The sequence below is a fragment of the Staurois parvus genome, unplaced genomic scaffold (assembly GCF_062004578.1).
Source record: "Staurois parvus isolate SC_StPar_1 unplaced genomic scaffold, SC_StPar_1.0 ptg001284l, whole genome shotgun sequence".
NCBI lineage: Eukaryota > Metazoa > Chordata > Amphibia > Anura > Ranidae > Staurois > Staurois parvus.
Genome location: NW_028319080.1, coordinates 1731866 through 1759664, shown reverse-complemented (window position 1 = coordinate 1759664; position 27799 = coordinate 1731866). Strand labels below are relative to the sequence as shown.

Here is a 27799-nt window from a genome sequence, read left to right as displayed (position 1 = left end):
CATGTGAAAATACATTTCTGAAACCACATAAAACATGCAGTGGGATGTAAAGAGCCTAACACTGCTAAACAAGTACAGAAATAACAGCTGATTTGCTCCCTGTGCTCTCAAAGCTCTGCTTAACAGACTGTACAGTAAACTGCCAAGGCTGATACCAAGTGAAATTCAGATAGCCATTCTAGTAAAATAATAACAATTCCGATAAAATAATACAGTGTTTGAGTTCTCACCTAACTGGACCATTAGAGGTTCTGTGAGGCTGATGTGCTCCACTCTACAATATAGATCTGATTCCTCTTTACCATCCAAGGCCACAATGACCACTATCTGGAAAGTGTCATCTCCATTGGGCAATGTGGGTGTAGACATTGTGCGTTCCATGATATTGTTGCCTCTCCATAAGCTCACATTGATGGATTCTGGGTAAAATCCAGTAACCATACATACCAGCTCATCATCTGAGTCTCTGTAATTGTGTAACAAGTACACATTGGGCTTGGCTGAAGGAAAGATTAACAAGTATAAAATTAGCCTAAAGTGTGTTTATCCTGCAATCTATTTTTCAGTATGTTTGGCATCATGTCTCATTGTATACATTCCAGTGTTCTGTAATCCTTCACAAAAGATGTCCTTTTTTCACATAGACCCTTATTACCTCTCGAAATGACTGGTCTGCTTCTTATAAAGGCTCTTTCACACATGCGTTGAATTCTAATTCAACCTTTAACATGCATCAATGCACCTATAGCCAGGGCAAGTGCAAGGATTTTTGTCTACAGAGGTGAAGGTGCATTTTGCAGCCCCCCCTCACCACCATCCTACCCCCCCTCCCCTCCACCATATCCTCTCACTGTCTATAGCCACGTTGGTACCTATTTCACATTGTGCCCATAATGTGATGGGGAGCAATGTGAAAGATGTCACACAGCACTGAAAACTGAACTTGCTGAACTGCCACTAAACGGCAGTGTGTAATGAGGGGGCAGGATAATGCTTTCTCTGCTTCCCCTCGCTGACAGGCAGCTTGAAGGTGAGGCAAACTAAAACTTCTACACTACTCCCGGTAGGAGACAGTGTTAGAAGAATGGAATAAAGGCTCTGGATACTCTCCATCTCAATAGCCAAACCCCAGAGGATACCCCCCCATCCCAATATACATACGCTGTAGCATATACCATCTACCCAAGAAGATACCACCCCAAGCACATACTCCAGCGCATTCCCTTCTGATTGCATCCCGCCTCCCCAATATACCTTGCGATCACCCCACACCCAGACACCCCCCCATAAACAAACTCCCAGATCACACACCCCAATACCCCCACTCTGATCACACTCCCCATATACTCCCCACTTTGATCACACCTCCCCAGATACCCCCACTCTGATCACATCCCTCAGATCTCTCCACTGTGATCACACCTCCCCAGATACCTCCACTCTGATCACATCCCTCAGATCTCTCCACTATGATCACACCTCCCCAGATACCCCCACTCTGATCACACACCTTGGGTTTACCAATCCTCCTTGATAATACCAGTCCTGCAGCACGTTCTCCAGATGCTGCCAGACATTTGCCGCATACCAGGGACAAAAGGTTTAGCTATGTTCTGAGCAGGCAGGAGAAGATCTCCACCAGGATCCCTGGTGGCAGGCGCAGATGCAGCAGTGAGCGGAAATCCTCCTCCACCCTGACCCTCCATTGCCCCCCTCCTCTGACCCACCCCACACAGCCAGGCACACACTATGCCTGACCAGAGTCTATAAGCACTGGGGTGTACTCACTGCTCCACCCTCCTCTGCATCCTTGGATTCACTCTCCATGCTCTCTTGGTGACAACCTACTAAGCAGCAGGTATACTAAAACCTCCACACTGCACCTTGTAGGATCGTAGGAGAGAGAGCACAGCATGGAAATTTTAGTTTGCCTGCTGGGGAGACAGGTATTTTAAAAATCCGAATCCCCAGCAAGTGACTGGGATTAGATTTTACCGGCCCCCATGCTGGCAATCTAACAATGTTGCCTAAACTGCCTTATTCTGGCGCCGGCCCTGCCTATAACATTAATTAGTGTTTTGTATGCTTTGCACAGGCTTAAGTCGCATCAAGTGATGCTCCTTAATGGCCCTGTGAGATGTGTTTTTAAACAATTTTTACAAGGCTGAAATGGAAAATGATTAGTTTTGATGCTTTGCAGCTGCACTTTAAACATGTTCTAAATGCCATACGCACATGCTTTTTTGGCACACTTGGGGTGGGTTGCAATAGATGTGAATGGAAGCAGTTGTGAAGCATCAACGCCTGATAAACTCTGCAGGTAGCATTATGTTTGCCTCATTGCATTGTGAGGAAATGTTAACACTGCAGTTTTTACACCTCTATCCACTCTCTGTTTTAACAGTTTTGAGCTGCATTAATAGGTGGTCAGGAAGTGGTAAAAATGTGACCCAACTGCATGTATTCAACTCCTGTGTGAAAGAGCTCTTAGTCAGCTACACCAGATGCAGCCCTGCAAGGCAGAGAGTTCAGGACCGATGCATTCACTGTACAAATGTTCCATGATTATCACATAACTTGCTGACAACTCGGTGCTAGCAACAATGTCATAACTACAAATTGTAAGAAAGGCTTGGTGATTGGCCAGAATTGGCTCAAAGAGCACAAGTCCCTACCCCTGCTCCTGTCCTGCTAGAACACTGCCCCTTCTGCTGAGGCTGAACTCTTTGCCATTTTGTGCCCCACTCTTTGCCAGAGGCCTTCACACAACATTGACGTTTATATCCCAATGTAGGAATGTCCATACATATGAATACATACACTGCACTATACTGATGAAATTCAGGAAATGGCATAACAGGTATATCATGTACATTCTCAAGTCACTTGTCAATCACATTTAGTGGCCAGTTTGCAGTATTCACATGTGAAAGCATATGCAGCACATTTATCAGCCATCTGCCTTTGCCTCTCCTTCACCAGGGTCTTTAGTACTCACAGGACTGAGCTCTCAGTAGTCAACTCCTCCTTAGGTCAGCCTTTCTCAACCAGGGTGCCTTAAGGTTTCTTCAGGGGTGCCTTGGCAAAATGTCTAAAAATTGCCCAAAACTTGTATACAAGCCAGCCTTTTAGTTACGCAAAGCCACAGGTTTTCATTGTGCACCATTACGACCTTCTAGCTGCCAGCTTCCTGACAACCAATGACATCATCAATTGATAAGGAGGATGTTAGCTGCCTGCACAGTATCCTAGTTTGACCCTCCCCTGCCCCTCTCCATCAGTGCTGGGGTCACATTAGCTCAATGATGGAGAAAAACTCCAAACTCTAGACAGTACCAGTGTGCAAAAGTTTACTTGCTTTGGAAGTATAAATCACCTCTAATGTTGGGTGTCCTACATGTGTGGATATTGCTGCATTATATAAAGCTTTTCACATTTAGAATGGTTTGCCCTTTAAAATGATGGACAGTCTTGAGGCACCCCATTTTAGAATGTATTATTATTATTATTATTACTACGAGTTTATATAGCGCCAAAGGGTTTGCTCAGTGCTGTACAATAGGGGGGACAATACATGGCACAGTACAACAACAACAAACAACGTACGAGGGGTAAGAGGGCCCTACTCTTTCGAGCTTACAATCTAGGAGGGAGGGGGTAAAGGTACAGTAGGAAGTGGCTGAGGGGGATGAAGTGGTGGGAGGAATGAGGGAGGATGGCCGTTAGGTGAGGGTGGGGTAGGCTTCCCTGAAGAGATGGGTTTTGAGGGAGCGCCTGAATGTGAAGAGGAAAGGCGACAGTCTGATGGATTGGGGCAGTGAGTTCCAGAGGATGGGGGAGGACCTGGAGAAGTCCTGCAGTCGTGCTTGGGAGGAGGAGACCAGGGAGCAGGATAGAAGGAGGTCCTGTGAGGAGCGAAGGGTACGGGTAGGGCGGTACTTGGGGATCAGGTTGGTGAGGTAGTCAGGGGCAGTGTTGTGAACGGCTTTGTAGGTCAGGGTTAGGAGTTTAAATTTGATGCGTTGGGCAATCGGGAGCCAGTGGAGGGAGAGGCAGAGGGGGGTGGCAGAGGTGGAGCGGGTGGTGAGGTGGATGAGTCTAGCCGCTGAGTTCAGGATGGTCTGGAGCGGGGAGAGCCTGCACTTGGGTAGGCCGGTGAGAAGAGAATTACAGTAGTCAAGGCGTGAGATGATGAGGGAGTGTACTAGAAGTTTGGTGGTGTCAAGGGTGAGGAAGGTACGTATCTTGGCAATGTTGCGAAGATGGAGCCTGCATGTGTTTGTGAGTGATTTGACATGCGGTTGGAGGGAGAGGTTCGAGTCAAGAATGACGCCAAGGACTTTGGCTTGCGGGGCGGGAGTGATAGTGGAGTTGTTGGTGATGATGGATAGGATGGGGGGGGGGGTGTTGGCAGGGGGAAAGATGAGGAGCTCGGTTTTGGAGAGGTTGAGCTTGAGGAAATGTAGCGACATCCAGTCTGAGATGTCATTTAGGAGGTGAGTGATGCGGGCGGAGATAGTGGGGGTGAGGTGAGGGGTGGAGAGGTAGATTTGGGTGTCGTCAGCGTAGAGGTGATAGTTGAAGCCGTGAGAGTGTATGAGTTTGCCCAGGGAGGAGGTGTAGATGGAGAAGAGAAGGGGTCCAAGGACAGAGCCTTGGGGGACCCCAACAGAGAGGGGGAGGGAGGGGGAGGTGGCGCCATTGTAGGTGACACTGAAGGAGCGTCGGGATAGGTAGGATGAGAACCAAGAGAGAGCAGTATCTCCGATGCCAAGGGAGAGTAGTTTATTAAGGAGGAGGGGGTGGTCAACTGTGTCGAAGGCCGCAGAGAGGTCCAGGAGAAAGAGGACAGAGTAGTCGCCCTTGGCTTTGGCGTTTAGTAGGTCGTTAGTGATTTTGAGGAGGGCAGTTTCAGTGGAGTGTAGGGGACGGAAGCCGGACTGTAGAGGGTCAAGGAGGTTATTGTCTGTAAGGTGGGAGCTTAGGCGATAGTAGACTATGCGTTCAAGGAGCTTGGAGGTGAGTGGCAGCAGGGAGATGGGTCTGAGGTTGTTGGGGTCCGCGGGATCCAGGGAGGGCTTTTTGAGGATGGGGGTGATATGCGCGTGCTTTAGGGGGGAGGGAATACGCCAGTAGAGAGGGAGAGATTGAAGATGTGGGTGAGGGAGCGGATGTACATCATTTTAAAGGGTGTCTCGGGACCACCATAATTTTTAAGGGTGCCTTGACTGAAAGAAAGTTGAGAAACACTGCCTTAGGTACACCTCTCCTGGGACCCTCCAGGGAAGCAGCCTCACGTCAGTGAACTCTAAATGATTTCAGTAGCACCTTTAAAGAAAAGCTTCAGTTTTCTCTCATTTGGCTCTGCCCTTCCAGGGCCACTATCTTTGTTACTATGGCACATATGCAGCCATGCTAAAGGGCTCTACCTAGTCTTTGGGTCTTGGAAGAAGAACCCTTCACATGTCTGCACATGTACTGGAGATTTCCCTGGCATCCGCACACATTACAGTTGTTCAGGTAACCAGTATGTGTGTGGATGTGCTGCAAGGCGCAGTTTGGACTTGAAGTCCTGTGGCACATCTGCGCACATGCAGAATCCACGAGTTGATGCTGGGGTGATGCAAACTTTGCAGCACAAAATGTGCGAGATGGAGGGGGAAGAGGCAGGGCAAAATAAAAGTTTAGTTTAGGGTGATGGTCTGCTATAAATTTATTTCAAAGGCAAGCAGCATTTGCCCACCAGCACAAATTCATAGCCCTTTGACATAGATCCTTATTGGGCAGTGTGCCCAGAATGAAAGGATAGAGTCACATTGGCTACAATTCACAACAAGCCAACCCAACACAAGCTACACATCCCTTTCATCTTAAAGGAAACCCCTTTTCAGGGGACAGTCTGTACCCCCTTCATTAGGGCTTATAATGCTGTTTACAGTTGTAGTAAAGAACTTAAAGCGGTTGTAAACCTCTAAAATGAAACAAGAACAAAGTATATCCCTCATAGTATGTATTTGGCTCAATTAGGAGCATTAAGTGTCATTTCTGTCTGCTGCCTCCATTCTCTGCTATCTGCATGAATCACTTTTGACAAGTTTTCTTGACAGCAAGAAAAAAATGGTGTCAGGGGAGGGACCTCCAGCAGATTAGCAGCCTTAACTCTGTTCCCGTGAGCTGTGTAGAGGGGTGGATGGGGGGGGGGGGGGTGTCTCTTCCCTCCAATCAGCTCACACAACTCTCCTTACTGCACTCTGCAGTGTGTAATTTCAGCTCTCCACCTCCTTTTTTCAAAGCTCTCAGACAAGCTTTATAAATGTAGAACTTTGAACAGATGTAGAAAAGAGAACGCTGCAGATAAACAGGTAAAACGTATGTAGGAGGATTTGTTTCATCTTTGTGTATCACCTGAGGCCAGTAATTTCACTAGGTATATGTAAGGATTTACAATCACTTTCAGCTGATAAAGACATTTTAATAACAGTGATTAAGAGATACCCTTTTCTTTAGAAAATATCATTCAAATCCAATTTTTTCCTTCTGCCTTACACAATATTTTCAGTTCTCATGAAGAAAGATACAGCCTGGCTCCAGAAATATGTTGGATTGTTATTTTAGAGATGATGGAATCAATACTTTTAGACTCCTTTGGTGTAGAGCTTTTATGCTTCCATTTTTATTGATCTTCTTCTGAGAAGCTTGAGAACTGTCTTACCAAAGCCTCTACTCCTTCCACAAAAGACTTTACTCCACAAGCCCTCTTTAGGACAAACCCAGATCCAATACCTTCTATCTATACCTTTTTGATGTTGTTTGTGTCCCCTCTGGTTACAATATTTTAATGTATTTTTCTCAACCTTGTCACTTACTTTTCCTCTCCAGTGCTGCACGGCCTGACTGCAGGAGGGTGCTGATGATATCTGGGCACATTTTGGTATGGAAATATTGGAGGCTCTTAGCACTTTGATCTTGATTCATGTCAGTTGCAAATTGGTAAGCAGAGGAGGGGTAATCCACCCAAATCTTCCGATCAATGTCTATATATACTACTTCAATGCCATTCAAAGCCAACTTATAAAACGTGGCCTCTGAATCTTCAGAATTTGTTGAACACCCCGAATGGATCTGCATTATCAATGGACCTGAGAGAAAAAGCTGATATGAGTATGCATTAAACAATACAAATAATATGCTGTTTAAGCCTAAATCTGGACAGCTAGGCACCCCACCCTCCCCTCCTTTTTATCCCCTGCCTCCTTCTAATTGATCCTTCAGGTAAATATTATTATTATACAGGATTTATATAGCGCCAACAGTTTGCTCAGCGCTTTACAATATAACGGGAGACAATACAGCAACAATACAGTTCAATACAAGAAGGATAGGAGGGCCCTGCTCCATGGAGCTTACACTCTAGGAGGGAGGGGCTAGTGGTACAAAAGGTAGTAACTGTGGGGGATGGACTGGTAGGAGGAGTAGAATATTCCATTATTAGCTGAGAGCAGGATAGGCTTCCCTGAAGAGATAGGTTTTCAGAGATCGCCTAAAAGTGAGCAGAGTAGGCGATAGTCTGATAAAATTGGGGTAGAGAGTTCCAGAGGATGGGGAAGCTCTGGAGAAGTCCTGGAGACGAGCATTGGAGGAGGAGACAAGGGAGCTAGAGAGCAGGAGGTCGTGCAAGGACCGGAGAGGACTGTTTGGGTGATATTTGGAGACAAGATTGGTGATTTAATTTGGGGCAGAGTTATAAATGGCTTTATATGTTATTAATGTTTTGAATTTTATCTGTTGGGCAATGGGAAGCCAGTGGAGGGATTGGTAGAGAGGGGTGGCAGATACAGAACGGTTAGTAAGGTGGATGAGTCTGGCAGCAGCATAAACAGAAAAATTCTAAAAGCCACACTGACTGCTGACATGCTGGGTTCTGAAAAATGGGTCCTGCATGGTCCAGAAACATTGTGCCTTACAACTCTGATATGTTCACCTTAATACATTTGAGGATGATATCTTGAAGAAACATGTTGTGCTGGCAATATATGTTCTAAGCAGGGCTGCTGTTAGAAACCACGGGGCCCCATACAGCCAACCTGACAGGGCCCTCTCCCAAAAAAAACCCACAATTTACTTGCTTTACATGCTTCAGTTATGAATGAACACAGTGAGTGATCAGTACTGATTACTCCTTGTGTCCTTTCAGGAAAGAAAGAGGCTGATAAATGTGACATTTTCTAGACCCTTCTCCATCATGATGGTCCCTATTGTGTGCTTGCAGCTGCCAGTGGGAAGGAGAGAAGGGAAGCCGGCAGCGCTGGGGGGCTGGGGGCGCACAAGGGGACCTGGGCAGCAGGGGGAAATGTATGGTGCATAGGGAGGGTGATTGGTGCAGCAGAGGGGCAATTGCTGGAATCGATCCCCTGTATGGCTCTCAACAGCTAAAAGACAGTGAGAGGGAGAGGAGAAGAATCCAGCTTTTATCTGCTGCAGAGTGAGCCACACAGGGGATCGGTTCCAGTAATTGCTGCCCCAATCAGCCTCCCTGCCCAAATCTGATTCACCAACTGTCCTGGGCCCCGTACAAGAGGACTGGTGGTACCCCCTTATCCATGGCCTTGGTGCTAAGTTCCAAGTGTTCTACTTTAATCAATGCACAGAAGAAGGGTCCTTTTTAGAAAGCCACATCACAGCCTGAGTGACATAAGCACCTCCCATTGACTGTCCAGTTGCCGGGTCCTCTCAGGTTCTAGAAATTGCAATGATGTGATGACATCATAAAAAGGGGCGGCAGCAAGACTGGTCAGCGGAGTGTCAGGACCCTAGTGCTGAATCAGCAGTCATCACCCATGGAAGAGACACTGTGGATGGATGGTGCTGGACTCAAATAAATAAGTAACACAATAAGGTGGGTTTTTGGTTTAAAAAAGGAGGGATGGGTAGGAGGAGATTAATACTGCCCAGAAATACTGTTAAACTGCACACAGAATTGTTCACCAAATGTTTCTATACTACAATGAGTTGACGAGATAAGCTGAATATGTCCTCACTTGTTCTTCCTTCCTCCCCTGCCAAGTGTGCTGCTGACCATACTGGGGATTGGAGAGCATGCTGTGCGCTTGGTGCCTGCTCTTTCTTTCTCCTTATTGCTGCTATACTGTGGGAGTGGCTGTGTGAGCAGAGAGGGCTTTGTGTCATTCCCCACTTGCTCCTGCTTCTTTACAACAGCCACTGAAAACACTGGGATATGTAATCCGGGGCAGGGCAATGAACAATGGAGGCTATGGGCTGTGAATTTGACTACCCATTGATCCTTGCAAACAGGAGGAGGTGAGCACAGGACTTTTCCCAAGCAATTCTGTGGAGTTCAGGGAGTGCACTGCACAAGTCAGTACAGGCCTGCAGCTTTGGTCTCTGTGCATAGCACCAGGCAGACTGAGCCACTGAAAGGTCACTTGCTGAGCTGCGACTGGAGGGACCTGTTACAACTTGTGCCTGCAGCAGGATTGAACCTCTGAGGACTTGATCATGAAGTATGAGCCTTGTGATTACCTGATCATGTGGACAAAGCCACCTGGGACAACTGACCGCCAAGTGAACATAATCATTGACAGGTAATTCCAGTAGAGACTGCTCCTTACTTACAGTATTAGTCCATCAGTCATCAATTGTGTGCAGTTTTAAAGAGACAGCAACACATGCACCACTGTACATACAGGCCCCAAAGTTAGCTGGATTAAATTTACTATAAAGGCACCAGGCACTTTACCATCATTCCCAGGGGTATTCCTCTCAGAAATATGTACACCCACCCAATCTTACGGGTGTCCAACATCAATACCTGACCTCACAAATGCAATTCTGGAAGAATGGTCAAACATTCCCATAAACACACTCCTAATCTTTGTGGACAGCCTTTCCAAAAGAGTTGAAGCTGTTATAGCTGCAAAGGGTGGGCCAACTCAACATTGAACCCTACAGACTAAGACTGGGATTCCTTTAAAGTTCATGTGCGTGTAAAGGCAAGCGTCCCAATACTTTTGGAAAAATAGTGTGTATCTCATAATACAACTGAGGAATGTTTTGTGGGACTGTAATGCTACCATGGGCTTTACCAACCTACCCTTTTGTGGTTTAGTCCACCCAGTGTACAGAGAAGATGACTGGATGGGTGTACGATCATCAACTACATGTGCTTTAGACAGATTCATAAAATTACAGGTTGTACTCACAGATGGGCTTTAAAGTTGATCTAAACTCCAACTAGATAACATTTAATTGGCTAAAGAAATGTGTGAGAAATGTGTACTATAAACAATAACCTTTCAATATTGTTTTTTTCTTTATTTTTGGCATCTCAGTCCTGCTGAGCTCCGTCAGCCTTTTCAGTCACTTTCAATCTACATGTACTCACACCACGCATGGTCTGGATCATGCTTGTGGAATACAGTATTGTTTTGATACTGCTGATTGTAGTCTCCACTAGAGGTCCATGTAACAAGGTGACAACGCAGGAGCACAGTTGTCCCCATAACAAGAAGTCTCGGAACAAAGACTTTCATGTCATGATTGCCAGGCAATATTAAAAAAAGACACAGATATAAAAGGATTGAAGACAATTTGTTTTTTAAATTACACTAACATGGTAAAGCTTATAGTTGATGTTTGTGTTGTGGTTTAGACCTACCTTAAAGATTACCAAGAGACAGTCAGAGTACTTTGACTTTTAATAACAGAACAGGACACTTACCTGTCCAGGGATGCTATGACTGCAGCAGCATGTGGTCTCCCCACAGTCCCTTTCTCCCTGCACTCTGCAGGCTGGTAGCACAACACAGTTCCCTCTGTCCAGCACCACAGTCCACTTTCTCATGGTCTCCTGGCTGTTCTCTTTTGGTAGGTACTATCTTCACACAGCAGCACCTGCTCTCCCCTTAGTCCATGCTGTCCCCATGTGTCTCTCCATGACCCTGTGCTCTCTGCTTCCCCAAGTAATTTCTAGCACAGCAGTCCCCTTGGCCCTCTGGGAGATTGTGTCGCTTTTTCACTTTTTCACAGCTTAGTCACACAGTGAGGCCTAAAATCCAAGGAGCATCTTCATGCTCTCTAGGGGAATACAGGTATATTACTAATTTCCACTGACAATTAGAAACAGTCCATTTTCTCTCACAGGCTGTCAGGGATCCGGGTATGACCAGAAATGTGTGGGAACACAGGTGTAGTCAGGGCTGGAGATGTGGAATGGTCAGGCAGGCCGTTTGGTACTGTTAAGCACCGCCTGGCAGCGTCTCTAGCAGCCCACAGCACAGGGTTCCTCAGGGCGCGGGGTCTAAGTCCCAATCTGCTTATTCATCGGGGCCCCTGATGGTGGGGATGGACTTGGAGCAGATTGAGACCAGGTCGCGACCCCTGAGTATGTCCGGCAATGGTAGAGAGCATCGCCAGAGGTGTGCGGGGAAAGGAGCCTGACGTGAAGAGGCTGGCAGGCCTGGTAACAGGGACAGATCCGTGCGGGATGGATGGATCGTCTGGGTAGCGTAAGGTGTAGTCAGGCAGGCCAGGTCAGCAACGTGCGGGCAGCGAGGTACCGGAGGAGCAGGCAAAAAATGGTCAGGGTCACAAGCCGGGTTCAGTAACTCATGGGCAGCGCGGTACAGAGGATCAGGCAGTAGGATGGTCAGGCAAGCCAGGGGTTAAACAGGAGACAGTCAGCAGGGTCAGGAACAATGCAGAGGTCGGCAACAGAAGATTCACAGGATACCAGGTACAGGGGCTCATGGGAAACAGTACACCAAGGCACTGACTGCAGGCCTGGCCATTCCCTAAATACACCTCCTGCAATCAGCCTCAGGTGATGGCTTGATTGCAGGAGTGAGCTTCTCGCTGCTGAGAGCACCCTCTGGCCAGCCCTGGTACTGCAGCCCACACGACAGGTGAGTCCCACCACCAGTGGTGAATCCATTCCTGACACAGGCGCTTGTTCAGTGAGAGGAAACAGACTAGTGGTTGCAATATGCAGCTATTGTTTTTTTGATTGGTCACAGCGATCACATAGTACAGGGCCATTTATTATTTCATGAACCTTACCTGTCATTCCGCGAGCCAGTATTTTTTTTGTAACATAATGTTTGAAGTTGTTAAAATAGTCATCAAAAATCATATGATAGAAGCCCCATTCCAGGTCAGTAAGGTTTCCTTTAGACCAGCTCTGGGTGAAGACAAACTGATGTGAGTTATTGGGGAGGGAGTGGGTCTCAATCCCACCAAGTGTTGCTTCTCCCCAGATGTGCATGTCCATGGTCTTGGTAAATTCTGACGTTTGGGTGAACACCATGTTAAAGCATTCTGTATACAAAAAAACAAATTAAAAGAATGACAAGAATGTAATAATTGATCTACCCAACCTCACAGTATGGTCTTAGAGTATACAGATGTTTGTTTTGTTGCTTTGTCTGAAATTTGATTTGAAACGTTTGTTTGATCAGCTTCTGCAGTGCTGATAAATGTATTCTGACAGCAGGGGAGTCCCCTCTGACAGAATACAATAGTGCAGCAGGGCGAAATCCTTCAACCACCTTGAATGTGTGGATGGGGTAATCTGTTCCTTTTTATAATTATTTTGGTCAGTTGGCTGGCTGATCAAAAATGAAATGATCCATCTATAGTCAGCTTAAGCTTGCTTAGTCGGGGTCATAAAGCAGTGTCTGACTTCCTACAATGGAAACAACTTTAGAGAATTTTCTTCAAAAGAAATCTGCTTAGTTAACTGCCATGATAGAGTATGTAGGCAGGTTGCCAACTGTATAGAATGTTTTAGTTAACTTCTGGCTGCCCAAGTTGGGGGGGGGCTAATGTTTCTTGCCACCTTCCCTGATAATGTTCACAGGCTTTTTCTGGGGTCCAGCCTCCCTCCCATGTTATATAAAATGGAAGAGCTTTGGGTCCCTGGGGGGCTAGAAAGCAGGCACATGAACAGGAACCTTTCAGAAGCTTACTGGGACCTGTGGTCCACCTTAGGCGCATCATCTATTTGGGAGACCTGTGACTATGGACACTTCTACTTGAGTTCTTCCAATATTCAAATTTTTCCAAAAGGACTTCACCTTTGCAGGTACACTGGGGCAGCCACAGTTAGGGAAAAGATGTTTACTCATGTTATATATGTTCTGCTGAATTCTCAATAAAAAGTGTTCAGCTGCTTGCTCTGAAGTTATTCAGGGGGTGCAGGTTGAGTCTTGGCGTATTCCACCAATAACCGCCAACAACCCCTAGTATTGGTGCCAGTTTACACAGTACCGACCCCTAGTATTAGTGCCAGTTTAGACAGTACCGACCCCTAATATTGGTGCCAGTTTAGACAGTACCGACCCCTAGTATTGGTGCCAGTTTACACAGTACCGACCCCTAGTATTGGTGCCAGTTTACACAGTACTGACCCCTAGTATTGGTGCCAGTTTACACAGTACTGACCCCTAGTATTGGTGCCAGTTTACACAGTACTGACCCCTAGTATTGGTGCCAGTTTACACAGTACTAACCCCTAGTATTGGTGCCAGTTTACACAGTACTGACCCCTAGAATTGGTACCAGTCTACACAGTACTGACCCCTAGTATTGGTGCCAGTTTACACAGTACTAACCCCTAGTATTGGTGCCAGTTTACACAGTACTAACCCCTAGTATTGGTGCCAGTTTACACAGTACTGACCCCTAGTATTGGTGCCAGTTTACACAGTAATAACCTCCAAAACCCACAGGTAATAAACACTTTGGGGGGGATTTACTAAAACTGGTTCATTCAGAATCTGGTGCAGCTGTGCATGGGAGCCAATCAGCTTCTAACTTCAGCTTGTTCATTTAGGCTTTCGATGCAGAAGTTCACCTGATTTTGCACTCTCCATCTTTGGTAAATCAACCCCTTTGACTGGTCACTAATGCAGCTTTGTACAAATTGCTAACCCCTTGAGGAAGTGAGGGGATTCATTAACATTGCCACTATCCAGTAATGCAAGGGGTTAATGACAATTACTATGATCCAGTTTTGTACAAATAAATGAATAACCCCTTGGGGAGTGAGGGGGTTAAACAACATTTCCACTAGCTAGTAATGCAAAGGGGTTAATAAACACTGCCACTGGCCACTAATACAGCAATGACCAGTGGCAGCGTTAATTAACCTCTTGCACTGCTGGCAATGTTAATTAACGCCATCACTCCCTTCAAGGGGTTAATCATGTCTTTCTATTACATGTAAAAAATATAAACAGTGAGCGCAAAGATGTGTATGAGCAGCTAGCACACAGTAGCAAACTTTCTACTACCACTACATAAACACATAAATAAAAGTGCAGCGCTGGTGAGTGAACAAAAACCGAACAACAAATCTGTGAATATCATTCACTTTCATAAAGTCCAGTATTGCAGTGTCTAAAAAAACTCAATGGTGACTAGCAATACAAATGTCCAACATTTGGGAGGAGCCTACGTGCTGACGTCACACCGCCGAGTCCATGCGACGGTCCGGCGGTCATCTTTATAAGTGATTTGTTGCCTGTAATTTTGTTTTATGCGCCACGTGGCTGTGATTACTTTTAAATAAAATACTACACTATATTTCTCTGTCTCTGATCTCTGTGTGTTAGCTCTTTCCCCAGGAGGTACTTCACCCTGGATGGTGAATAAATACCACCAAAAGAAAGCTCTATTTGTGTGAAAAAAGTATAAAAATGTCATATGGGTACAATGTTGCATGACCGCACAATTGTCATTCAAAGTGCAACAGCACTGAAAGCTGAAAATTAGCTTGGGCAGGAAAGGGGTAAAAGTGCCCGGTAGGCAAGGGGTTAATTCTGAATAGTACTAAAATGGGTTGGGACAAGGAGGGGGGCAGAAGGGCAAGCCAGCCTGTGCATCAGTAACTTGTGATGTGTGATTTATCGGAAGTAATGCCGATAACCAGCAAGTTTGTTTTCATGGTGATCAGCTGTGATTGGCCCTTTGCCGTGTCATGTGATCAGCTGTGTCCAAAAGACACAGTGCTCACAGAGAGCGCCGGGTGCACACCGCTGGAGGCGCCGTTCTGAGAGGATGTCAAATGCTGAGCTGGAAGTTCGACACCCACCGTAGCCCTCTGGGACATGTCCAGGGTCCTAGAGGACTGCAGCCCTTTCACAAAGTGCCGTGCATTTTGCGCATATGCACTAGGAAACCAGCAGTGAAGTTGCAAGGCTTCACTGCTGGTTTCCATTAGTGAAGATGGCGGCACCAGCACCCAACAGCCAATTGAAGAATCAGCTCAGGGTGAGGACACCACTGGATGTCTGGACAGGTAAGTGACCTGCAATTAAAAGTCAACAGCCACAGTATTTGTATCTGCTGAGTTTTAATTTTTTTGGGGGGGAACTCTGCTGTCAAAGTCCCAAATAATATGACATCTGAGTCTGGACACTACAGGTGGCTCGGGTACAATGGTTCTTAGCACATGGATTGTACTTTAACACAGTCCCAGCACTTGAGATGACACTTTAACAAGGCTTACTTTACCAGAACAGCATCTGATTGATGAGGCTGACAGGCAGAGCAGTGGTGCGAGTGCACTTGGTAGACTGAAAAAATTAGAGAATGAGTCTCCACCAACAATAGATTTAAACCAGTTTTCCAAAAAGTTTCTACATCTTTACCCTCTGAACCTTCAGGGAATCCCAGAGACTAAAGGTTTTACTGTGGTGCAGGCGATCCTCCAAATCCCCCTATTACAACGTGGTCACATAGTTCTTTTTCATCCTGGGAAATTCAGCAGACTAGGATTAAAGTAGTTGTAGAGGCTCAATGTTTTGTACCTTCATGCATTCTATGTATGAAGGAAAAAACCTGTGTGCAGCATCCCCTCCCCCAGCCCCCCTAATACCTAAGCCCCCTCTCGATCAAGCAATGCACACTGGAGTCTCGGCTATCCCAGGACTCCTTCTTCTCATTGGCTGAGACAGATGAGGGAGCCATTGGCTCCCGCGGCTGTCAATCACAGCTAGTGAGCCAATGAGAAGAGAGAGGGGGTGGGGCTAAGCCACGGCTCCACGAATGGACACACAGGGCAGGACAGGAGGGAGGGGCCAGGAAAGCTTGTGGGGGACCCAAAAAGAGGAGGATCCAGGCTTCTCTGTGCAAAACCACTACACAGAGCAGGTAAGTATAGACATGTTTGTTATTTTTTCTTTAAGGATTTACCCCCTTCCCGACCAGGACAGTTTTTGCAATACGATGCTGCGTTACTTTAACTGACAATTGCGCGGTCATGCAACGTTGCACCAAATGAAATTTATGTCCTTTTTTCCAACAAATAGAGCTTTCTTTCGGTGGTATTTGACCACCTCTGTGTTTTTATTTTTTGAGCTATAAACAAAAAAAGACCGACAATGTTGAAGAAAAAAAAACAATATTTCTGACTTTTTGCTATAAAACATGTCCACTAAAAAAATTAAAAAAATCATATTTCATCATAAATTTAGGCCAAAATGTATTCTGCGACATGTCTTTGCTAAAACAAATCCCAATATGTGTAAATTAATTGGTTTGTGTGAAAGTTATAGCATTTACAAATGGTGGTATATATACTGGAATTTTGATTTTAATTTTTTTTATAATAGTAGTGGCGGCGATCAGCGACTTATAGTGGGACTACGGCGAGCATTCTGACACTGGGGGGGGGGGGGACTGATTAACTGCCACTGACATTTCCACTGACACTAATACAGTGATCAGTGCTAATAAAAAGCACTGACACTGTACTAATGACACTGGGCAGGAAGAGGTTAACATCTGGGGCGATCAAAGGGTTAACTGTTTGTTGTGTGCTGTTTTACATCATGTGCTGTGTGTGTGTTTTACTAGGGAAACATGCTGCTTTGTATTTCTCTGCTGTGCAGGGAAATACAAGGCAGCATGTCCTTGCTGGCAGGAGAGAGACCTGTGTTGTTTACACACAGGTCTTTCCCCTGTTAGCTTTCCCAAACAATTGCTAGGTAGGGCGGCGTGTGTGCGCCCTACCTGGAACTACAAATCATGTATATATACATGATTTTGCGCAGCCCTGCCGCCTTGTAGCAGTATGTCTACTATAGGGCGGTGGGAAAGTGGTGGGAAAGTGGTTAAAAAAAATAAGCCTTTATAATCACTTTAACTGTATTCTTCAATAGAGATGAGCGAATCGAACCAGGCGAACCGGAATTCGAGTCGAATTTCAGGAAATATTCGATTCGCGTCGAAACCGAAATTTTGCCTACTTCGGGTGCGCGAATCGAACATTTCCAGATCAGCCGGCAAAAGTGTCCCTGCAGTGAGCTCCGCTATTTCTGACAGTTCTCTGACAGAAGGAACACATGAACACAATTTGTATCTATTAGTTTCCATTTAGGATACAGATGTTTCAACCGCTGTACATGTGAAGAAGCTGTGAGAGAACTGTCAGAAATAGAGGAACTCTGCACATACACTTTTTGCCGGCATGGAATTATTCTTCTTTTCATCCTACTTCTTCTTCTTCTTCTTCTTCTTCTTCTTCATCCTCATCATCTTCTTCTGAGGATAAGGATGAGGATGAAGAAGAAGAAGAAGAAGTAGGATGAAAATAAGAATAATTCCAAGCCGGCAAAAAGTGTATGTGCAGAGAATACATTGTATGTATTTGTTTCCATAAATGGATCCATTTATGGAAACAAATAGATACAATGTTTCAACCGCTGTATGGAAGGACAGTCCCAGAACTGTCATTAATAGTCTATTTCTGACAGTTCTATGACATTCCCTCCATACAGCGGTTGAAACAGCTGTATGGAGTGAATGTCCCAGAACTGTCAGAAATAGACTATTTATGACAGTTCTGGGACAGTCACTCCATACAGCGGTTGAAACATTGTATCTATTTTTTTCCATAAATGACATTCTGCAAATACACTTAGAGGAGCGCTGCAGATACACTTTTTGCCGGCTTGGAATTAATCTTATTTTCATCCTACTTCTTCTTCTTCATCCTCATCCTCATCCTCATAAGAAGAAAAAGAAGAAGTAGGATAAAAATAAGAATAATTCCAAGCCGGCAAAAAGTGTATCTGCAGCGCTCCTCTAAGTGTATCTGCAGAATGTCATTTATGGAAAAAAATAGATACAATGTTTCAACCGCTGTATGGAGTGAATGTCCCAGAACTGTCATAAATAGTCTATTTCTGACAGTTCTGGGACATTCACTCCATACAGCTGTTTCAACCGCTGTATGGAGGGAATGTCATGGAACTGTCAGAAATAGACTATTAATGACAGTTCTGGGACTGTCCTTCCATACAGCGGTTGAAACATTGTATGTATTTGTTTCCATAAATGGATCCATTTATGGAAACAAATACATACAATGTTTCAACCGCTGCATGGAAGGACAGTCCCAGAACTGTCATTAATAGTCTATTTCTGACAGTTCCATGACATTCCCTCCATACAGCGGTTGAAACAGCTGTATGGAGTGAATGTCCCAGAACTGTCAGAAATAGACTATTTATGACAGTTCTGGGACAATCACTCCATACAGCTGTTTCAACCGCTGTATGGAGGGAATGTCATGGAACTGTCAGAAATAGACTATTAATGACAGTTCTGGGACTGTCCTTCCATACAGCGGTTGAAACATTGTATGTATTTGTTTCCATAAATGGATCCATTTATGGAAACAAATACATACAATGTTTCAACCGCTGTATGGAAGGACAGTCCCAGAACTGTCAGAAATAGTCTATTTCTGACAGTTCCATGACATTCCCTCCATACAGCGGTTGAAACAGCTGTAGACTATTAATGACAGTTCTGGGACTGTCCTTCCATACAGCGGTTGAAACATTGTATGTATTTGTTTCCATAAATGGATCCATTTATGGAAACAAATACATACAATGTTTCAACCGCTGTATGGAAGGACAGTCCCAGAACTGTCATTAATAGTCTATTTCTGACAGTTCTATGACATTCCCTCCATACAGCGGTTGAAACAGCTGTATGGAGTGAATGTCCCAGATCTGTCAGAAATAGACTATTTATGACAGTTCTGGGACAATCACTCCATACAGCTGTTTCAACCGCTGTATGGAGGGAATGTCATGGAACTGTCAGAAATAGACTATTAATGACAGTTCTGGGACTGTCCTTCCATACAGCGGTTGAAACATTGTATGTATTTGTTTCCATAAATGGATCCATTTATGGAAACAAATACATACAATGTTTCAACCGCTGTATGGAAGGACAGTCCCAGAACTGTCATTAATAGTCTATTTCTGACAGTTCTATGACATTCCCTCCATACAGCGGTTGAAACAGCTGTATGGAGTGAATGTCCCAGATCTGTCAGAAATAGACTATTTATGACAGTTCTGGGACAATCACTCCATACAGCTGTTTCAACCGCTGTATGGAGGGAATGTCATGGAACTGTCAGAAATAGACTATTAATGACAGTTCTGGGACTGTCCTTCCATACAGCGGTTGAAACATTGTATGTATTTGTTTCCATAAATGGATCCATTTATGGAAACAAATACATACAATGTTTCAACCGCTGTATGGAAGGACAGTCCCAGAACTGTCAGAAATAGTCTATTTCTGACAGTTCTATGACATTCCCTCCATACAGCGGTTGAAACCGCTGTATGGAGTGAATGTCCCAGAACTGTCAGAAATAGACAGAAACTGTCACAGAACTGTCCTTCTTCTCATCCTTCTCCTTCTTCTCATCCTTCTTCTCATCCTTCTTCTCATCCTTCTCCTTCTTCTCATCCTTCTCCTTCTTCTCATCCTTCTCCTTCTTCTCATCCTTCTCCTTCTTCTCATCCTTCTTCTCATCCTTCTCCTTCTTCTCATCCTTCTCCTTCTCCTTCTTCTCATCCTTCTCCTTCTTCTCATCCTTCTCCTTCTCCATCTTCTCATCCTTCTCCTTTTCCTTCTTCTCATCCTTCTTCTTCTGCTTCTCCTTCTCCTTCTCCTTCTCCTTCTTCTCATCCTTCTCCTTCTTCTCATCCTTCTCCTTCTTCTCATCCTTCTCCTTCTTCTCATCCTTCTCCTTCTCCTTCTTCTCATCCTTCTCCTTCTTCTCATCCTTCTCCTTCTCCTTCTTCTCATCCTTCTCCTTCTTCTCATCCTTCTCCTTCTTCTCATCCTTCTCCTTCTCCTTCTCCTTCTTCTCATCCTTCTCCTTTTCCTTCTTCTCATCCTTCTTCTTCTGCTTCTCCTTCTCCTTCTCCTTCTCCTTCTTCTCATCCTTCTCCTTCTTCTCATCCTTCTCCTTCTTCTCATCCTTCTCCTTCTCCTTCTTCTCATCCTTCTCCTTCTTCTCATCCTTCTCCTTCTCCTTCTTCTCATCCTTCTCCTTCTTCTCATCCTTCTCCTTCTTCTCATCCTTCTCCTTCTCCTTCTCCTTCTTCTCATCCTTCTCCTTCTTCTCATCCTTCTCCTTCTCCTTCTTCTCATCCTTCTCCTTCTTCTCATCCTTCTCCTTCTCCTCATCCTTCTCCTTCTTCTCATCCTTCTCCTTCTTCTCATCCTTCTCCTTCTCCTTCTTCTCATCCTTCTCCTTCTCCATCTTCTCATCCTTCTCCTTCTTCTCATCCTTCTCCTTCTCCTTCTTCTCATCCTTCTCCTTCTTCTCATCCTTCTCCTTCTTCTCATCCTTCTCCTTCTCCTCATCCTTCTCCTTCTCCTTCTTCTCATCCTTCTCCTTCTTCTCATCCTTCTCCTTCTTCTCATCCTTCTCCTTCTCCTTCTTCTCATCCTTCTCCTTCTCCTTCTTCTCATCCTTCTCCTTCTCCTTCTTCTCATCCTTCTCCTTCTCCTTCTTCTCATCCTTCTCCTTCTCCTTCTCCTTCTTCTCATCCTTCTCCTTCTCCTTCTCCTTCCTCATCTCCAAGGGCATTTAAATTAAAGGTACAGTGTTCTGCACTAATTTAAAGGCTCTCTGAAGCCTAGAAACCCTTTTTATAAGTCATCTTCGTAGCGGAGAAATTCGCATCGAATCGAATTTCATACTGGAATTCGCCGAATCAGCCGAATCGAATTTTTCATTTCTTCGCTCATCTCTATTCTTCAACTCACAAATTCTTTGCTCTTCAGTGGTTATTCTGCTGTGGATTTTTTGCATGTTATGCTCAAGAAGGGGAAGATGTCCATGTCTATTTGGGGAGTCAAGGCAGCTTGGCAGGTATGTATTCCACCCATGACTTGTTTAAGAGTAGGCTCTCTTGCACCTTGTGTAGCGTTAAATGCTTGAGTCTTCTTATTATCCGATGTTTAAACTTGGCCACATGGGAGAGTTAGGATATTTAGAGGATGGAGCCTATGGCTCCCTCTCTGCGGGTCACTTCTGCATGTCACACTATGGAGACCACTGGATGAGGAGGGGCCACACCATCTCTCTCTGGTGTGTGGGATACCTTCATCGGCCATCCCACAGTTGGTTTGGGTGCACCCTGCCCTACTTTCACCTCGCCATCAAGTGGAGGGGTATTTCCGGAGGCTCCCTGTGTTGTTAGTGGAACTAAGGGGGATGTTGCACCAACAGGATTATAGGAAGGATCTGGCAGAGCTCTGTTGGCATGGTGTTCACAGCATTGTGGTTGCGCTCCTTTCGTATTTCCAAAACTTTGCTCCTGGGCTTTATTTAGGATATCTAGGTGGGCTTTCAACATTCTTTAACCTCCCTGGCGGTATGATTATTTCAGATTTTTGGTGCTGAAAGCGGTACCATTATTTTGCATGGAAATATGTAGTTTTTTTTATTGTAGGCTGTAATATTTAGGATTAACTCACTGAAATCTGTCCGAACAAGAGTCTATTAAACATCCCGGGTATGATAAAATTTGAAACACAAAATCATAAATTATAATTTAATAAATAATCATAAAAAATAATAATATAACAATAATACATTTAATTCAATAATATAATCAAACCAAAAACACTGAAATTTGAAATATAACGCCAAGTTCGCACATCACTGAGCAAAGTCGCAAAATTGTTTTCAGTGTCTGATGACGAATTTTTCCACGAATCATTATCACTCAATTCTGCAAGTGGTTCTGATTTACTATCGCTGTTCTCTAGCTGATCTAAACCCGATTTTGACCTAAAGGGATGCTTTTTGGACGCCATGGACTTTTCTAAGTTGCGAGGCAGAAAGAACACTCAAAATGCAGACAGGGCACAGGACAAAGCACTCGGGACAAAATGTATGTGAAATGGTTTGAAACAGCAATGTTTTACTATGTACAATTCGCCGCCACTGCCGCCCGTACGTCCCGACGTCACAGGGACCGGAACACAGGAGCCGGATGCCGGCATCAGCCGGAGGAGATGGCCGTGGACGCTGCAGGGGACACATCGCGGGAGCGAAGGACAAGGTAAGCTCTGCAGGGACTCCCTATGCAGCGCCGCATGGTAAGCCCGAGTGTAGCTCAGGGTTACCGCTTTTGGTACAGAAACTTTACCCCGAGCTACACTCGGGAATACCGCCAGGGGGGTTAAAGTCCCACTCTAAACTAAAACTAAAACTGTTTTTTCCGCCCACCTCTAACCCATCCAATTGTGTTTTTTCCTATTACCTTGAGAAACTAGACATACTTACCCAAGGTCCCCCTCCAAAGCCCCGGCTACTGCCAGTTTTGGGTTCAAGGAACACATAACTCCGAGCCCCACACTCTACATTAGTGTGAACCCTGTGTTGCTTTTCCCTATATTCACAGAGTGGAGGGGGCCTAACACTGTCATATTGTTCATGCAAAATCTTAATCCCAAAACCAAACCAAAACCAAAAGAAACTGTTGTAACTGCTTAAAAAGTGTTAACTGGAGTTCAGCTTCTAATTGTTATTCACTTATGTAAAGTCCATCTGTACCTACTGATCCATCTAACGCTACCTTCCCCATTGGTTGACCATATAGCTGTCCAAGAGTGGCTACATTGCTCCTCCAAAGATGCAGTAGAGGAGTGAATGTAGCCACCCTTAGACAGGAGGTGTGTTACTGGTTGATCTTCACATGAAAACAAAGGAATAAAAGTTTGCAAAATAGAAAACTAATGCAGCTGCCACCAATGATAGGTAAGCTGCAATATAATAAATTCTTCTTTTGGGGTTTAGTTACGTTTTTAAAGTATGTCACAAGGAAATGAAAAGGCTTGTTTGTGTAAAGCTGTGTTCCCACAGCTGTCTCTCCATTTTTAGTTGGAGATAACATTATTGCCTGCAACAAATACAAAATCTTACATACAAACAACAGTTCTGAAAAAAATAAAATAAAGTGGAACTTTATTCTCTCAATCAACATTGACTGTTTTGAATCCTTATGCTGCTCGCATTAGTAAATAGATAGGAAGGTATATCATATTTACGTGTTGTAAACCGTTTTTTAAATTTCTTTAGTTACTTCCTGTTTCCATGCCTAGGCAAATGATGTCATACATCCCTGTAGTTTTCTGAAGGAGAGGAGGAATTTATTCAGCTAAGCACCCCCTCCTGCCTGTATGCCTGAGCTAAGGGCAGATGGATTCCAGGAAGTAATTGCTACATGAATAATCTGCCCTTACTCAAAATGCCCGTAGCCAGAAATGCTGGGAGGTGTTTTCCGAAGTGATTGCTCAGCAAAATAAAGCATGGAGACAATACTAAAAATAAATTAAATAGTGCTTTTGATTTGTGGTGCTCAGATACAGTGTAGTTCCACTTTAAATACACTTACAAATGATTTACTTAAAGGGCCAGTCCACCTAATAGTGTTATTTCAGTTATGAGTGGAGTCATATCTCATTGGAGCCCATCATAATGGTCTCCAATAGTAAGTTCCCCCAACTCTGCCTTTGTGCTGCAGAAGTAAGTTGAGTCTTACATTTACAACTTAATGGACCACTATAGGCAGAAAAATGTGAATTCTGGTAAATATGGGCATCAAATCTATATTGATAATATTAAGCATACAGTATGAATTCATTTTTTATATCACATACTTTAATTTTTGTAGACATTTACATAAATGTGCAGCTCAGTGTAAATTATAAAAAGAAAAGACTGTGAACGGGCAGGTAAGTTTATGTTATGGCAGAAGAGCCATAGCATGTTTCTTCTCTGATGAAGAGCCTTCCTGCTCACAGTATGATATATTATACTTTTTGTTCTACTTGAAAGTCCATTACAAAGTACATGTTAAACAAAGGCTTCCCTGTCCAAAGGCTGACAACGATGCTGCGTGATTTCACTACAGAATGAAGAGCGTTGTCACAACGCATTAACTTGCATTAAGTGGGAAATTACAGATCTGCCAGCAGGATCAACAGACAATATGTTTTCTCCTGATTTACCCAATGAGGGTCTTGCTTCTGTGCTGATGACAGAGACAGACTAGATCATATACTGTATGTCTTTTCTTATTTTGCTCATGGTACTATTTGAATTCCTTTTTCGGAACATATAATATATAAGAAAATTCCAACAGGGATATTGGGGATCCAGGCATCTTGCGGGAGTACCAGGAAGATATAAGAAATTGGTGAAAAGCTGGAAGTTAGTTATTTCAATATGGTGGCATCTAACCAACACTGGAAATGTGGGTTTTGGCAGAATCCTTGAAAAGTGAAGAGCAGAAACAACAGAAGCCATAGAAGAAGTTCAGTCATCTCCTAGTCCTCCAACCATTGCTGAATATGTATGGTCTTAGTTCCTTACCTACAGCTGTGACCCAACTTATCAGGAGGCAGAGAAGGAAGCCTGGCATGGTGTTGGCGATGTAGACGTTGCCAATATCACACAAGGTAAGGTATCTGATGTCAGGATGAAGGAGGAAATAGTCTGTACACCAGGTTCTCTATGAGAATGTGACCAACTCACTTTACTGAAGCTTTGCATAAAACACTATTGTATTACCTTTGGCATTTTGTAGTATATACACAGATGTTATCAGCACGACATTTAACTATACAGGTATAACCACAAAACTGTATTAGAATAGATTTACCCAATCACTAAAATCACATACAAGCTTTAATATGTTAAAATCTTTATAAACTTAAAAACAAAAAATAAAAATTGCAGCTTTATTTTCACCTGGTGGTCCTGACATTAATGTATTTTCCTTCCTAAGGTGACAACACTCACTCATTGTACTGTATCTATGGGGGAGCAGCATTGTCACTCTACCTGATTTCAGTTCACTAACTTAGAAACAAACCCTAATGAAGCATGGCCAAAAAGTCTGGTGATTTTCAAGGCTAAGATTATTTATTTATTACAGGTAATTATACAGTGCTGTCAATTTATGCAGCGCTTTACATATATATTGTACATTCACATCAGTCCCTGACCCTCAAGGGGTGTACAATCTAAGGTCCACATTCATACATATACATACTAGGGACAATTTAGACAGGAGGAGCCAATTCACCTACCAGCATGTCTTTGGAGTGTGGGAGGAAACCCATGCAGGTGCAGGGACAACATGCAAACTCCAGGCAGGTAGTGCCGTGGTTGGGATTTGAACCAACAACCCTAGTGCTGCCAGGAGGACGTGCTAACCATTTAGCCACTGTGCTGCCACTAATAGACAAACTATTGTCAATAAAGGGCATGGCGAGCTGGAGCCTGCCATGGGAAACATTTATAGCCAAACTCCATGTTTCAGTGAACTTTAAACAGTTAGCTTGGACCAATCTGGTTGAAACAAACTATTTACGTCACTAACAGACACATCTGCTGTACAAGATAAGGCAGCTTGTTATTGAGCAGTACCTAGCTGCACCAAATCTTGTACACCGCATGTGCCGTAATGCTCTGGGGAGGCTGGTAAGGTGCATGTACAAGATCAGGTGATATTTTAGGTGACATCAGGTGAGATTTCTCTGAGGCGCCGGAGAGGTTGACTGCCTATGGTGCACACTGTGAGGCTCTGGGTATGTCACCAGTGCCCCAGAGAAACCTGGAAGAAGACAAAATGTGTAAGTTTACCAAAACATTTTTGTTTAATAAATTACTTATGACATTTTTGGATTTACTTGCAGTACTTCATGCACCATGACGTTTTCTGTTTTGGAATTAAGGTTCACTTTAAAGTGTTAGTATATCTTTACAGAAACAAAATGTAAACGCTGACTAACGTCAGACACCTTCCCCACCCCTCTGATCCTTGCTGTACTTGTCTCCGGAGTTGTCAGCACCCCAGCAGTGGTTATGAAATCCCCATTCTTCTCCCTCTTCTCTGTCAGTGCTTCAGATGTTTATGCCCCTCTCATTTGCAGTGCATCAGTGTTTGTTTATTATTATTATCATTGTTATTATTATTATTGATTCTATTTTTTATTTATTTATTTTTGTGTTTTGCACTTTTCACTTTTTTTTGTGTTGCCTTAACAGAACATGTTTTCTTCTTGGTTTTTATACCTTTTAGTTGAGCAATATATGTCCCTTTTGGCTCCAATAATACTGTATTAAGGTATTTGTATGTTTATATTTTTTATATACTCATAAATTTTAACAAAGTTTAAGGATTCTTTGTATTTTCTTTATTGTCTAGGTTTTTGCCCTGATGAAGGCGGATATTTGAGCCCCCGAAATGCATTGGCTGTCACAAATAGAAATCTTCTAAAAAGTCTGTACAAGCTGACGTGGCGCTCCCATCCTTTTAAAATTTCTGTCAGTGCTCCTGGCATGGAGCAGATTGATTCTGGGGGGTGGAGAGGGTGTCCAGTGTTAGTTCACCTTTACATGGTTTCTGTAAATTTGAACTATCCCTTTCAGTATGTCTTTTGCTATTAAAATCTCTTTTTAGTGTATATTTGCTAAAATTGGTACACTCAGAAACTGGTGCAGCTGTGCTTGGGAGCCAATCAAATTCTAGCCTCAACTCGTTCAATTAAGCTTTGACAATAAAACCTGGAAGCTGATTGATTTCTATGCAGAGGTGCACCAGATTTTGCACCATGCAGTTTTAGTAAATCTACTACTTTGTGTGTTGCTTCTGTTACTTAGGTTATTTTTTGTAAATATTCCCTGCACCATTTTTTATTTCTTTTCATTAAATGATATTTGAAAATCAATAATCTGAATTCCTGAATGTGCTAATTATAAATAAAATCTACTGTAAAATGTTGATAAAGCTGCTGTAATGTAAATTCTGATACATTCCTATTTGGGCATGGCAGAGAGTGGTGCAGACCTTTCTTTTGTTAAATTATTTTTATTGAGAATTTTTTTGATTGAGACATTTTTAAAGGGCAGAACTGCAACAGCAGATGCTGTGAATGGTGTAACACATGGTGGTGGTGAAAGATATGTGCTTGGATAAAGAGCTAACTGCTCAGTGGTGATTACTCCCAGCTATTCCCAAACTACTACAGCTGTAAAGCTGTGTGTATTAGTTTAGATAGGCATGATGCCTGCAAAAATACATTCACCGTTGCAGTAGGCATTGCTGCAGTGAGGTGCTGGCTTCAGCCAGTGCAGAGCAGGATAATAAAGGCCAAAGATGGTCATGTGACATCTTTTGTCTCTTCAGTGCTAGGGTACAAACTCGAAATAAATGTTAAAGTGGTTGTAAACCTTTACATACCCACTGACATGACTAGCCTCAAGTGATACACAGAGATATAACAAATCCTCCTACATAAGTTATACCTAGTTATCTGCAGCCATTTCTACTCTATAACCTCCTAAAACACACAGATCAAAGGCTTTTACTCAGCTGCAGAAGGCAGGGGCAGGGATCTGGTTTCACACATTGCACAGCATAGAGCAGGGAGCTGA

At 43.9% G+C, this 27799-nt stretch overlaps 1 protein-coding gene and 1 long non-coding RNA gene across 2 annotated transcripts; one reads left to right on the top strand and one right to left on the bottom strand.

Moving 5' to 3' along the window:
- Window positions 1-92: 92 nt before the first annotated feature.
- Window positions 93-15127, bottom strand: LOC149437614 (antigen-presenting glycoprotein CD1d-like). The gene is made up of 4 exons (XM_089660872.1): window positions 15052-15127; window positions 12076-12333; window positions 6867-7139; window positions 93-500 (listed from the first exon to the last, which is right to left on the bottom strand). Exons 1-4 carry the CDS (start codon window positions 15125-15127, stop codon window positions 166-168), a joined length of 942 nt encoding a protein of 313 aa, XP_089516998.1. The 3' UTR covers window positions 93-165.
- Window positions 15128-25818: 10691 nt separating this feature from the next.
- Window positions 25819-27096, top strand: LOC149437613 (uncharacterized). Its single transcript, XR_016308042.1, has 3 exons — window positions 25819-25995; window positions 26445-26489; window positions 26571-27096. It is a non-coding gene; the product is annotated as an uncharacterized LOC149437613 (long non-coding RNA).
- Window positions 27097-27799: the final 703 nt, after the last annotated feature.